Here is a 13,817-nt window from a genome sequence, read left to right on the forward strand (position 1 = left end):
TTTGAGATAATCATTTGTTAATGCAACCAAAGGTGAATATCACCCTGTTTTCCTGAGGTCCATGTGGATGTATGCCCAGAAGTTTGATATGAGAAGTACAGATTTAATTCCTAAAGCATGAAGTACCTAGTAGTCTTTTTCTCCAAGCAGAGTGCAATCTTAGATCTTCCCATTGATAAAGTCATCTGCTTTTCTTCATCTTGGGAAAAATTCTATAGCCATTTTTTATTTTTATTTTTTTAGTTACCATATTTCCAAATCTCTTTTAACAGCACGCTATCCTTTTATAGGAATAGTTCATATAGTTTTTACTTAATTTTTCATAGGACGTAAGTACTTTATAATGAAAAAATGGATGTTTTCCAAAATGGATAGATCTTGGATGAGAGCTAAAGCTTTAGTTAATTTGAAGAATTAGTGTCATTTGTTTACTTAATAGACAAAATTTTATAAATAGATTAAAATATTGGTTCATTGAATTGAATTCCATGATCACTATGTAATTTAGCAGGACTCCCTCAAGAGGGAATGATTCTTTTAAAAAGAATTATACTTCCTATACAGAAAGTAAAAGCCTTGCCGGGCGGTGGTGGCGCACGCCTTTAATCCCAGCACTCGGGAGGCAGAGGCAGGCGGATCTCTGGTTGGAGGCCAGCCTGGTCTACAAGAGCTGGTTCCAGGACAGGCTCTAGAAACTACAGGGAAACCCTGTCTCGAAAAACCAAAAAAAAAAAAAAAAAAAAAAAAAAAAAAGAAAGAAAGAAAGTAAAAGCCTTATCCAATAGGAAAACAAAAATCTAATCACAAATTTTAAATGTCTCTTTTAGGAAAAGGAAAATAAAAATCATTTCTGTTCTAGATCAGTTTTTTCTGAGATCATGACAGTGCTTAAGAAACTCTTAATGTAACAGAACCAATTGTGTGGTTATTTAATATCCTTTAACTGTAACAGCTTAGTTAAGAGTGTGTTCATTTTCTATGAACCTTTCTGCAACCCACTAGTGTTCTGGGACTGTCCATTTGCATTTTGAAATACCATCACTTTAAGACAAAACCATCACTCGTACTTCCTCACAGGAAAGCATTTTCCTCTGTCTTTAGCCTTAATCAAAAATTAAGGCTAAATTAAGGCTACTGACTTACCTGATTTCACTGTCTTATTTCCTTTAAGGTAAATGTATTTAATGTGACACGGGGGCTTGACACACAGACTCAGTTCAGAACTGCCGACATGATTCTTGTGCCAACAAATTAGCCCATTTTTTAGAGGTTTAAATCCTGTTGTAACAGATACTTAGAAACTTTTTGTTTAAAATTGTTTACTTTTTACTGGACTCATAAGACAACCAGAACAAGTTAAGTTTGAGGCATCTTTCCTTACTTTCCAGCTAGCTTGCATGCCTGTTACTTAGGGAGAGCTGAAAGCAGAGGGAGAGAGAAGCCATCCGCCTGTGCTTTGAGTAGCAAGTCTCAAGTCTTTTTTGAGGCTATTATCCCTTGGAAAAACCGGGAAACCAAACTTGACAGAAAAATCAGACAGTCACAACTAGGGCTGTTCAATTTTACCCCTTAGCATAACCATCTTGGTTAAATCTCCTTTTTTGATCCTTGCCTTTACTCTAACTCCAGTCATGCCATGAACAGAAAGGCATTTGAGCTTATTTTAGCAGCTATAATTTATTTTAAAAATTAGAAACTAATTTGCCATCAAGTCAATGATGAGGACAATAAGCACACATAGGTAGCGCACACATAATCATACATAAAGATGGAAACCAGATCTTACGGCTTTCATTTAGATCAGCAGTTCTCAACCTGTGGGCTGTGACTTCTTTGAGGGTTGAACAACCCTTTCACAGGGGTCACATATCAGATATCCTGAACATCCTATATTTACATCATGATTCATAACAGCAGATTGCAGTTATGAAGTAGCACTGAAAATAATATTATGGTTGGGGTTACCACAACATGAGGAACTGTATTCGAGTCACAGCATTAGGAAGGCTGAGAACTGCTGATTTGGATAATCATTTGTAATTCTTAGGGGCCTGGTGACTACCCTTGACTATTTCTCCCATAGTATTAAGTGACTACTAATTTCAAATCTGTACTTCTAAGAAGTGTGATTCCTAGTGTAAAGATTACAGCTGGGTTCTTCCAAACAAGAGTGTGGCCTAATTATCGACAGAATTTTAAAGCAGGTGCCAGCAACTTGTTTATCAGAGGACTTAGGTGGTCAGGGATTTAGCTCAGTAGCAAGTCCAGGCACTGGGTTCTGTCCTCAGCTTATTGGTGGGCGGGGGGGGGGGGGGGGGAGAGGTACTTCTCCCTTTAGCTCAAATTGCACAGAAAACCTTGAAAAAAATGTACATGTGGATGTCACTGTTTGTTGCAACTATATCTCTTAATTCACCATGAGAATTAGAGATTTAAAGAGCTAAATTAATTCATTTAATGTGTATAACAGCTTTCAAAAACTTTATCATTTGTACAGTGAAAATATTTCTGAAGAATTAATTCATAGCATTTACCTAATAAAAAGACTTTAAGACACATCACTTAGGTACCCAAAGTATGTTTTAATATATAGTGATTTTGTGTCCTATTGTTTTTTACATTACCCATGATTATTACACAAATCAAATCCTTTCTCCTTTAGAACCTGTTTTGGAAAGAAATCTATTGAAGTCTGTATCTTAACATTAAAATATGTAGCTTAATGAAACTTTTTTAAGACTCCAATGAATACTATTTAAAATAAACAAAGGATTTTAAAGGTTTTTGAATCACTTAATAGACCCAAAAATACCATCTTAATAGATTTTAAGAAGTTCAGAGAACCCATGTTTATAAAACAGTGTGTTTTTTATCCAGCCTTTTGATATATTACCAAAACACATTTACAAGTATACACATGTGGATTTTAATTGAACATGCTAAAAAAAATTCAGTGTGTATAAAATGAATGAAAATTTGAAGTGGCCACAGGTTTTGTTACTTCTTTGGGACATAAACATGTTGAAACAATTATAATCACAAATGACAGCATTACATGAAATCTGGGTGTACCTAGTAAAAAGAAGAGAAATATAAAGTTATATTCCCAGCTCCTTGATATGTAAGGGACTTAGTAGCCCAAACTGGAAGATGGAGTTTGTTGTGTGTTGCAACGAGAGGGCTGCTTGTTTGTCCAGGCCACCCGGCTAGCTTAGCCCCGAAATAACCACACAGAAACTGTATTAATTAAATCACTGCTTGGCCTATTAGCTCTAGTTTCTTAATGGCTAATTCTTACATCTTAATTTAACCCATTTCTATTAATCTACATATCATCACATGGCAGTGGCTTACCAGGAAGATTCAGCATGTCTAATTCTGGTGGCTCCTTGGTGTTCCTCTGACTCTGCTTTCTTCCTTCCAGAATTCCGTTCCATCTTCCCAGCCTAAATAAGTTCTGCCCCTTACAGATCAAGGAAGTTTCTTTTCATTAACCAATACAAGCAACACATAAAAAGAACGATCTCCTACACCAGTTGTGTACCCTTAAAGCAATGTCTTTTTCTAATGTCAACTGCCAAATAGCAGAAGGTGGATGTGTGTCCTCTCATGGGAAACCACCTTCCTTAGTGTAACTTTGGGCTAAAGCTGTTTAGTCTGAGTTTATAGTGAGGCTAAACTATATTCCGGTGCTTGCTTGTGTATCTAGAAAAAGGAAAGGAAAGAAAAGAAATCCATGGGTCAAGTACTGTGCCTCTGCCCAGTGCCCATCTGGAATATACTCTCTTCCTAGACCAGTCCAATACTGTGCCCCGCCCAGTGCCCATCTGGAACATACTCTCTTCCTAGACCAGTCCAATACTGTGCCCCGCCCAGTGCCCATCTGGAACATACTCTCTTCCTAGACCAGTCCAGTACTGTGCCCCACCCAGTGCCCATCTGGAACATACTGTCTTCCTAGATGAGACAAGTTTACAGGAAAGCCTCAAACTCTTTACCCAGAGGAAAAACATCAGTTGTGGGAGAGGCCAGAAAAGGTGAAGCTGATGGCCATAGTGATAAAAGTTGATTAACTGTTATTTACGATTCTGACTTAGAAGAGAAATCTAAAGGTAATAGGTTGGGGAAAAAATGGAAGGGCCTGGTAATCTGGGGCTTGGAGATTGAACAATAGGAAACTGATGTCTCAGAAAACTGAACAGTTAAAAAATTTTGATTTTGGTATTTTGAGACAGGGTCACATGTAGTCCAGGCTAATCTTGAACCCAGCTAGCTATTCCTCCTATTCCTTCTGCCTCCACTTCCCAGATTCTGGTCAACCAGTGGGTATTACAAAGATGTATACTAAAAAGTCTTGGAGTCTAATTTGAGAGAATATATTATTGTAATTCAGGTTGTCTCTATGCAGTAGGACAGTGTGGAGCATGTAAAAGGAATAAAGAAGTGGACAGGGTTGGGAAAGGAACTTAGTGGTAGGGCATTTGGTAGGACGTGAGGCTCTGCTTTCAGACCCTAGCACCACAAAAAGTCTAACCCACCAATATTTTAGGAAATCAGGCTATAAAATGAAAAAAATGCTGTAGTAGGCAGAGGATATCATAGTTAAAGGGAAAGATTTTAAGTATAGGAGAAACCACAACAGAGTTATGTTCATGGCAGAATAAGATAGAGGAGTCTTAAGAATTACTGAAAAACAGTGCTAGATTCTAGAATATGGATAAAATTTAGTTTCAGATGGAATGGCAACAACTTTTCAAACATTTATTTCGTGCTCGTGTATGTGCATGTATGCGTATGTGCTTGTGGCTCTCTCCTCTAAATCCAAGCATGTGGTCAAAAGAAATAATCAGTTTCTGTCTCATATCAGAAGAGCTACCTGGTATGAGACAGAAGAAAACCAAAAATCTAGGGACTGTTGTTGTCAATACTCTCTTATTTTCCCACCCCCCTCCAATTTCTACTTCTCCCAACACCTATTTTTTTTATCTCTTTGGTACCTTTCACAAGATGAGTAAATATCAAACATTTTAACTTTCCATTTTAATATTAATAATATTTAAGTTCTCCACAGTGAACAATAAATTTTCCTACAGTAATCTCTGAAGTATCCAGAAAGAAGATTGGGCCCCACAACAACGATTCTCCCTGGTTCCTAGGATGTCATTGACCTGATAAACGCCACTGAAAGATTGGTTTTGGGTTACAAACTGCTCAAGATGATTCCAACTTGGCTAGCTGAGATGGTGCACCTTCTTACAACACTCTGGCTAGAACTTCAAATAAGAACTTAAAAAAACCTACCAACTACTCAGAGACTGTCTACAGTGGTTACAGACAGTACTCTTGAGACTTACATTCATTTTAGCTTTCACAGGATCCCATAGAAATGCCGTCATACCCTGACAGCTGGAAGTAATTCTACAAAACAACGTCCCTCTCCCAACAGATTTTGTCTTCTTAGGGTTATGAATAAGTCATCTGTTAGGGGTTAGTATAGGGTTGGAGGTTGAATATGAAGTTTAGGCTCAGAAATGTCTTTTTGGGAAAAAATAGAGGAATGGATGGGATATAGGTAGATTAATGTACCTACTTGTGAATTATTATAGGCAATATACATTGATGTAGATTCTTGTATGTTGATACATATGTAAAATTATCTTTTATTTCTGTCTAAGACAATTTGCATATTGACACAAATTCAAATTGTATTTGTTATATTGTGTATGTTCCTATTTCTCTTTACAATATTTGTACACAAATGTAAAGTTACTTATTTTGTCATACTGTATGTATGTGTATTTCTACCTCTGCTTAAGATATTTTGTATATTGATGCAATTTAAGGACATCTTTGTCCTATTGCACTATACATTTTGACCTCTGATGAAGATATTTTTATATTGATACAATCTCGAGGTCATTGTCCTCATGCTGCACACCTGCTTAAAGATTGTTTATGTTCTTATATGAAGCCCAAGTCTTTCAGATGCACAGGTTATTTAAGAATTACAGATTAATAGTCCACCCATGTTTGTCATACCTTTAGTTATGTTAGTCTGATTCTCTGGATGCTCAGAAATGTACTCTGCATAGATAGGCAGCCTTAAAGTACATCAAAGAACTGTAGAATACAACATTTCAATAACTCAGGATTCCGTTGACGTGAGACACAATTGCTCCTGGCAGCACCGACCTATTCCCGAGAGAATGTTGGACACCACAGACACTCCACTTGGAGTTTGTTTTCTTCTTGGCAGAGCTGGCCTTTGGGCAAAGGACTGCCCTTGCCTCGACTGCTGACAGGATACATGCTTTCCAAATGGCACAAGCAGAGCACAAGCAAAGTGACTGCTGAAACTTTCCAAGACAGGGCAGAACAGTCTTGTTTCTGAAAATGGTCTGTCAGATACTCTAGGCCTTAGCTGAAGTTGGTTGCCCCAACGTTGAAAATGAGACGTTGAGTGACTGCCCAGGTAGCCAGTTGTTTCTGTCATTTCTTGCACCTTTTGGAAGTTGCTTTCTTGCACTTCCTACTTACTCAGGTATATTATTTATTATTTTTCTTCTCAGGTCTTTGATGGGGTTGAAGAATAGACAGTCACAGCTACTTTCCTCTCATAAGTTAGATAAGACATTTTAAGTGCCAGACTTAGATTCCTCAGGATAGAACATCTATTGAAATAATCTCTGTTATTTGCTGATTTTTTTAGACTGGACATTTAGCATGTGTTTCTTGCTTGATGTTGTTCATGTTGGTTGTAGTTCTATTTTTGTGTAAGTTTTTGCCTTTTCTTCCTCCTGGACAATACATAATATTTGTTATTATTGTATATACCTTTTTATTAGTTTTAGAACCCTCTTATTTAGACAAAAGTGGGAATTGTGGGAACCCACACAGCCAATTAACTTTTGGGGGACTCTGGCACTTTGGGCATGGTCTGAGGTGCTACATGTCTACTGATAAGATGCAAAAGAAAGCATGTTCAGTCTCTTGCTCTGGCTCTTGCTTAACATCAGGGGAGACCCAGGACATTGGAGAGACACTGCGGGATCATGCCCTTTTCTATATTGTGAGTTCGTCTCTTTCCATTGCAGACACTTAATAAATCAGTTTTATTGACCTCATTGTGATGACGTAGTATATTCCTGTGGATGTTGGAAGAGGAGAGCATTGGGTTTCCTTGAACTAGAGTTACAGGTAGTTATGAACTACCATGTGGGTGCTAGGAACTGAGTTCTGGTCCTACAAGAACAGTAAGTGTTCTTAGCCAATGAGCCATCTCTCCAACCTCCACAGAAGGGCAACTGTTGTGGAAAGGGAAAATGTGTAAGGATGAATTCAGAGGAGTCTACAGGAAACAAGAGAAGATTTTAAAGATAGTAGAGATGTTACAAAGCAGTTTTTATAGGACTTGTATTTCTATTACTGATTTTGGTGGTAAAGTTCTTTCCTTCTAAGGAAAGAAGGCATCCAGGGTAGAGCACTCAAATGAATATAAATTCAAATATTTATTTAATGCATATAATAATCCAGTGTTCTAGGCACTGGGGATATAATGGAGAAGATAAAATTCCCATAATGAATATGCTTACGCTCTGTAGAAGAGTGCAAAACAGCAGTCTAAAAACCAAATAGTGTTAAGTGTTATGAAAAGAAGTAAAGCAGGAAACCTACATCAATCACTGTCCAGTTTTGCTTTTTTAAATGAAAAAAAGCCAAAATTGCTTTATTTGAAAGTGTATTTGCTTTTTAGAATCTAAATAAACGTCATAGAAATTTTCAATACAAAGAATTAGAATGGTCAAGCGTAGAGGTTGGGCCTAACTTGGGAATCTGTGAACTAAATCCAGTAGCATGATAATACAGTCCTTCCATAATTTAAATATTTTACTCTAATTTCCTAATTTAAAATTGTGTAATTTGTTCAAAAAGAAATGGGGTACTCCCCCCCTCCGGGCTTTATTGCTCATGTTTAACTTTGCCTGCTTCCCTGCACTGTACGCCACTGTACACTGGCAGGCATTTATCATGTGGCAGGTACTTCCCAAGCTAAATTTGTGAAGTCCTCATAATGACCTGTAAGCACTATGAGCCCTGTTTTATGAACAAGAAAACTAAGACCCAGAGAAGAAGTCAGTATAGCTTTTTCATCTTCCTGTTTGAATCAAATCTCATATCTCATGCTTTCCTTTAAGCCTCTGCATCTTTATATAATTTTTAAATGTATTTTCATTTTTTATTGTGTGTGAGTATGAATTGGCACATAAATGAGAGTGGCCATACATGTGGGGGTCAGAGGACAGCTTTGGGGACTTGGCTGTCTCTAGTCTTGTCTCTAACTGTTCCTGCTGCACCACCTACTCTAGGTTAGCTAGCGAGATTCCAAATGGCACTCCTGTCTTCATATCTAGCTTTTTACATGGGCTTGGGGGATTGAACTCATGTCACCAGGCTTGTGCCACAGTCACCTTTACCCACAGAATCATCCTAATGGCCCAGTGTCTTTTTACATAAAGTGGTGTTAGTTCTAACCCTGTCGAGTTGCTTCAGAAACGATTGTACATGTCAACTCCAGAAATGCGCTTACACAGACTAGTGTGTCAGGTAGCAATTGCTGCATGGTACTTGTTTAGCTTCTTTGTACTTCTAAATGAAAGTCTACTTTTGCTATAATTTGAATTTTCTTTTCAATTCTGGGTCCTCTGTCTTTTGTTTTCCTTGTACAGGAGCCCCAGTTCACAAACAAGGAAGTCTATTAGCTTTAGTAGCCCATCAAAAGGAAGTTCAGGGAAAGGCTATCCTGGCGCCACCCAAAGCAAAATTGCCATGTCGAGAACTATGGTTGCTGTTCCTGAGATAAAGCCGGTAGACAAACTGAATATTTCTGGCACTAAGACAGTACAGGTAACTGTCCTTTTTCCAAAGTATTTTTGTTACATTTAATTATTTAATTTGTGTGTACACGTGTGTGAGCATGTACACTCTGGCACACGTGTGGAGGTCTGAAGACAACTTGGGAGAGCTGTTTCTCCCACTTTGTGGATTCTTGAGATCAAACTCAGATCATCAGACTTGGTGGCAAGCACCCTTATTCCCTGAGACATCCTGCTGGCCCCACAGGTGACTTCATTTTTATTTTTTATTTTTTTAGAATTCTGAGTTTTGTGGGCTTTTAAAAAGGTTTATTTATTTAAAGTTATGTGTGTGGAGGTGTGTGCACATGCGTGTAGGTCCCTCCCAAAGAGGGCCCCGCACTTTCAGGATGGGCAGTTGTGAACTTCCTGGTTGTGGGTTCTGGGGACTAAACTCTGGAACAGTAGTGCATGCTCTTAACCTTTCTGAGCCAGCTGTTCAGCCCCGGAGTTTATTTCTAAATAACTCTGTAATCTCCCTCCTCTTGGCAGCTGTCAAGAGTTACAACTTGACTGGACTGTTGTTTTTCTCTCAAACACCAGTAAAATTGTCCTTGAGTTCCAGTGTGTGCCAGGGTGAATGTGTCATGGCCAGAGGCCAACCCAGAGTTGGCTCCCATCTTCCAAAAAAATAAAAATAAAAATGGTGTGGCTCAACTGCTCCACATCTGCAGACGCCTGGGAATGTATCGGAAGACACTCTACACAAATGTTTGCTGAAACGTATTCACTGAGCCAAAACCTGGAAACAGTTCATCGTATCTATTAAAAGTAAACTGATAAAATACTGTGTAATAGTTGACTGCATTACTTTATAACCACAGTAAATGAATGAACAACTTTACATAGCTATATACTTGGGAAAATAAAAAACATTGCTGAACAAAGGGTGTCAACTATAATGCAATATATGACTGCAACATTTCAAAAATAAAGGGAGTTTTCTTAACCCACATGAGAAATGCCAAGTGATTTCAAAAATCTGGAGAAATCAGACCTTTTGTCTCTGCTGATAGAACCACGTTGAAGCTCATCTTAAAAGTGAGCATATACATCTTCTTTACTCAAAGTTCCAACAAAGATTCATAAAGGTCAGCATATCATTTGCAATGATATTTATAGCAACGCTGTTTGATGGCTTTTACTTACTGCATGTATGTGTGCATATGTGAGTCAGGGCATACATAATGAAGGTCAGAGGACAGCTTGCAAGAGTCTCTTCTCCTCTTCTACCATGTGGATCCTCATGGTCTACTCCAGAGCGTAGGCATGACAAAGAGTACCTGTACCCACCACACTATTTTACTAGTCCAGCAGCACTATTTGAAAGCCAGAACTGCTGGGCAGTGGTGGCACTCACCTTTAATCTCAGCACTCGGGAGGCAGAGGCAGGCAGAGCTCTTTGAGATCCAGACTGACTTAGTCTACAGAGGAGTGGGTTCCAGGACAACCAGGGCTACACAGAGAAAACCTGTCTCAAAAAAAAAGAAAGAAAGAGAGAGAGAGAGAGAGAGAGAGAGAGAGAGAGAGAGAGAGAGAGAGAGAGAGAGAGAGAGAGAAAGGAAGGAAGAAAGGAAGAAAGGAAGAAAGAAAACTGGAAAATACACAAATGCCCGTGATAGATAAATAAAACATGATACCATGATACGGTCACACAGTGAAATACTATGGAATAATGAAATGAATGATCTATGGCTGTAGTCAGTAATGCAAATGAATCTTACTTGCATAATAGTGAACAAAAGAAGCCAGTATTAAAAATGATTTTTAAATATGGCTTCATCTAAGTAAAGCTTACAAGCTAAGCTAGTATGTGATGTCAAGGTAAGTAATTACTACTTTGTAAGGAAGATACTAGTTCTCCTGAAAGAAACTTCAGGTAAATTTCTGCCCTAAATCTGTTGAATTTTTGTATTGAATACAACAGTGTTGTTTGGTTAGAGAATTCACTAGGTTGTAAGCTCCATGCATACTTTGTGTGTGTATACTTTATGGAAATAAAAATAAACTATTAAAGATACTTAACAGAGCTATGAACAGGAAGAAGGAAATGGATTGTTAATGTGAAGTAATTAGTAATTGTTTGTGAGGAGAAAGAAATAGCTGAGGGAGCAGTGGCTACCAGTGTTTTACTATTTTATATTTTTGCATAATTATAAAATCAAATTTTGTAGTTGAAGGGAATAAAAGAGACCAAGATATATAATAAATAAATTAGTAAATATTAGTAGAAGGTTGTTAGAATATTTAAAGTATCTTTTATTTGACTATTTCAGTAAATCAACAGGATGTGTGCACACTTAAAATCATTAGCCGTCGACTATACCAGTGACAAGCAAACTGAAAAAAGTCACAATAGCTTCCCAAAAGTGCCTAAGCAACAGAGATCGCAGACAGCAATCCTGAGCAAAAGTAAAATTGCTGAAAGTATGACCATACCCAAGAGCCCTAGTGCTATGGACAGCATGGCGCTACCACGAAACAGATGCATGGGTCACTGCAGTAGAATAGAGGACACAAGCACAAGATCATACAACCATAGCCACCTAATTTTTACAACAAAAGAATAAAACAAAATTGTCCTGGACAAAACTCAGTCCCAAATAGATTGATGTGTTCAACATAAGACCTGAAACTCTGAAACTGTAGGGGGAAAGAGTAGGAAGTTTCCCTCAAGATACAGGCATAGGTAAGGATGTTCTGGATAGGGTTACAATTACTCAAGAAATGAGGCCAATAATCAAAAATGGAATCTCATTATGGCCAGCAAAGGAGACAGTCAAGCGAATAAAGAGGCAGCTATAAAATGGGAGAAAAATCATTGGCAAATATACATCCAACAGAAGGTCACTATCCCCAGCATACGTAAAGAACTCACAAAACCGGTTGTCAAGAAAACAACCCAATCTAAAAGTTAGGGATGGGTGTATGGAACTCAACAGGGCTTTTTAGCTGGGAGATTTGAATAGCTGTTTCAGCCTGGCTAGTTTTCACTGATCTGTTTAACTTGCTGGTCTCTTCTTGTCTTAGTTTTGTAAGTCATATGCATCTACAGACTCATCCATTTCCTTCTGATTTTCCAGTTTAGTGGACAAGGTGTTTTTGATGGAGGACTCTCATTGGTTAATAAAGAAACTGCTTTGGCTTTTTGATAGGGCAGGATTTAGATAGGTGGAGTAGACAGAACAGAATGCTGGAAAGAAGGGAAGTTAGACAGTCGCCATGAAGCCAGCCACCAGGTCGGACATGCTGAATCCTTGCCGGTAAGACACCCCTCGTGGTGCTACACAGATTACTAAATATGGGTTAATCAAAATGTGAGAGTTAGCCAGTAAGAGGCTAGAGCTAATGGGCCAAGCAGTGTTTAAATGAATACAGTTTGTGTGTTGTTATTTCGGGGCATAAGCTAGCCAGGCGGCTGGGAGCCGGGCGGGAATGCAGCCCGCAGCTCATCACTGCATGTTTTCAAGCTAAAACATGATTCTGCTTTGAATTTCATTAGTATCTATTGTAATTGTTCCCTTTTCATCTCTGCTTTTGTTTGGGTTTCTCTTTTTGTTTTGATTAGTTTAGCTGAGAATTTGACAAATCTTGTTCATTGTTTCAAAGAACCAGTACTTTCTCTGTTTATTTTCGGGAGAACACCTGTCAGTGGGTGGGGACAGGGTATTGAAGTCACCCATAACTCTTGTACCAGGATTAACTGTGCTTTGTATTGATTAGTTTTTGTTTTATGAAAGTGGGTGCCTGTAGGCAGAAGCCGCTTGTTTGTTTCCGGCTACCCAGACCACAAAATAATCACTCAGAAACTTTATTATTTGTAATACTGTTTGGACAATAGCTTAAGCATATTGCTAGCTAGCTCTTAAATCTAGAATGAACACATTTCCATTATTTTATATTTTGCCATGAGTGTCATGGCCTACATGCAAGGTTCCAGCTGGCAGCTCGCGTCTTTCCCCTCTGGCAGCTCCACGGTGTCTCTGACTCCGCCTGCTCTCTCCTCCTCTATCTGCTGGGAGCTCCCACCTTGTCCTATTCTGCTAAGCTACTGGCCGAAACAGATTTACTCATTGACCAATAAAAGCAACACATAGACAGAAGGACTTCCCACACCAGGTGCCCCTGTGTTCAGGGGGTCTATGTTTAGAATTATAATGGCCTCCTAGTGGCTTGTTCCCTTAGTTAGTAAACAGTGGTCACTTATACGCCCTCTCAGGAGTTTGGGTTTGAAATCTATCAGAACAGCAACATCTGTTTGTTTCTTAGGTTCTCGTTCTTTCAACAACTTCTCCCTTCCTTTCATCCTAAGGTAGGTCTTTGTGTGTGTGTGTGTGTGTGTGTGTGTGTGTGTGTGTGTGTGGTTAGGTGAATTACTGGAGGCAATAAATGCACAGTTGCTGTTCTTTAAACCAGTCTGCTAGTCTGTGTCATCTGATTGGAGGAATTGAAGTCATTAACAGTCACAGTTACTATTGAAAGATGTACACTCTTCCTGTCATTTTGTTGATTGCATAATGTTTAGGTCCCCCTGTGTCATTTCCTCCCCCACTTAAGTATTATTCTAGCATGGTTTATTTTTTTTTTGTCACCTTGTTGGTAGATTTGTTTTTCTCTTCAGTCCAAAGGATTCCTTCATGTATTATTATTATTATTGTTTTTTAAGATAAAGTTTCTCTGTGTACTCCTGGCTGTCCTGGAACTCACTCTGTAGACCAGGCTGGCCTCACAGAGATCTGCCTGCCTCTGCGAAGGCTGGGATTAAAGGGATGTGCCATCATTGCCCAGGACTACATGTGTTTTTGTAGAACTGGCATGGTGATCATAAATTTCTTTAATCTGTTTTGTTTTTATGGGAAGTTTTTATTTTTTCCCTCCAATTAATTTAGTCTTTGTTGCAGTGGT

The 13,817-nt window shown here is 38.5% G+C and overlaps 1 protein-coding gene across 3 annotated transcripts in view; it reads left to right on the forward strand.

The window, feature by feature from the left end:
* The window catches only part of Dnai4 (dynein axonemal intermediate chain 4), a 77,314-nt gene that overhangs the window by 12,092 nt on the left and 51,405 nt on the right, over positions 1 to 13,817 (forward strand). For 2 of the 3 annotated variants that reach the window (XM_038335457.1, XM_038335459.1), the window contains exon 2: positions 8,727 to 8,904. The exons of the other annotated variant lie outside the window; for it this stretch is intronic. In XM_038335457.1, the coding sequence (XP_038191385.1) occupies positions 8,727 to 8,904 (178 nt within the window). The remainder of the gene's footprint in view (positions 1 to 8,726; positions 8,905 to 13,817) is intronic. 3 annotated transcript variants of the gene reach the window in all.

This window comes from Arvicola amphibius, chromosome 6 (genome assembly GCF_903992535.2).
Source record: "Arvicola amphibius chromosome 6, mArvAmp1.2, whole genome shotgun sequence".
In the NCBI taxonomy this organism is placed as follows: Eukaryota; Metazoa; Chordata; class Mammalia; order Rodentia; family Cricetidae; genus Arvicola; species Arvicola amphibius.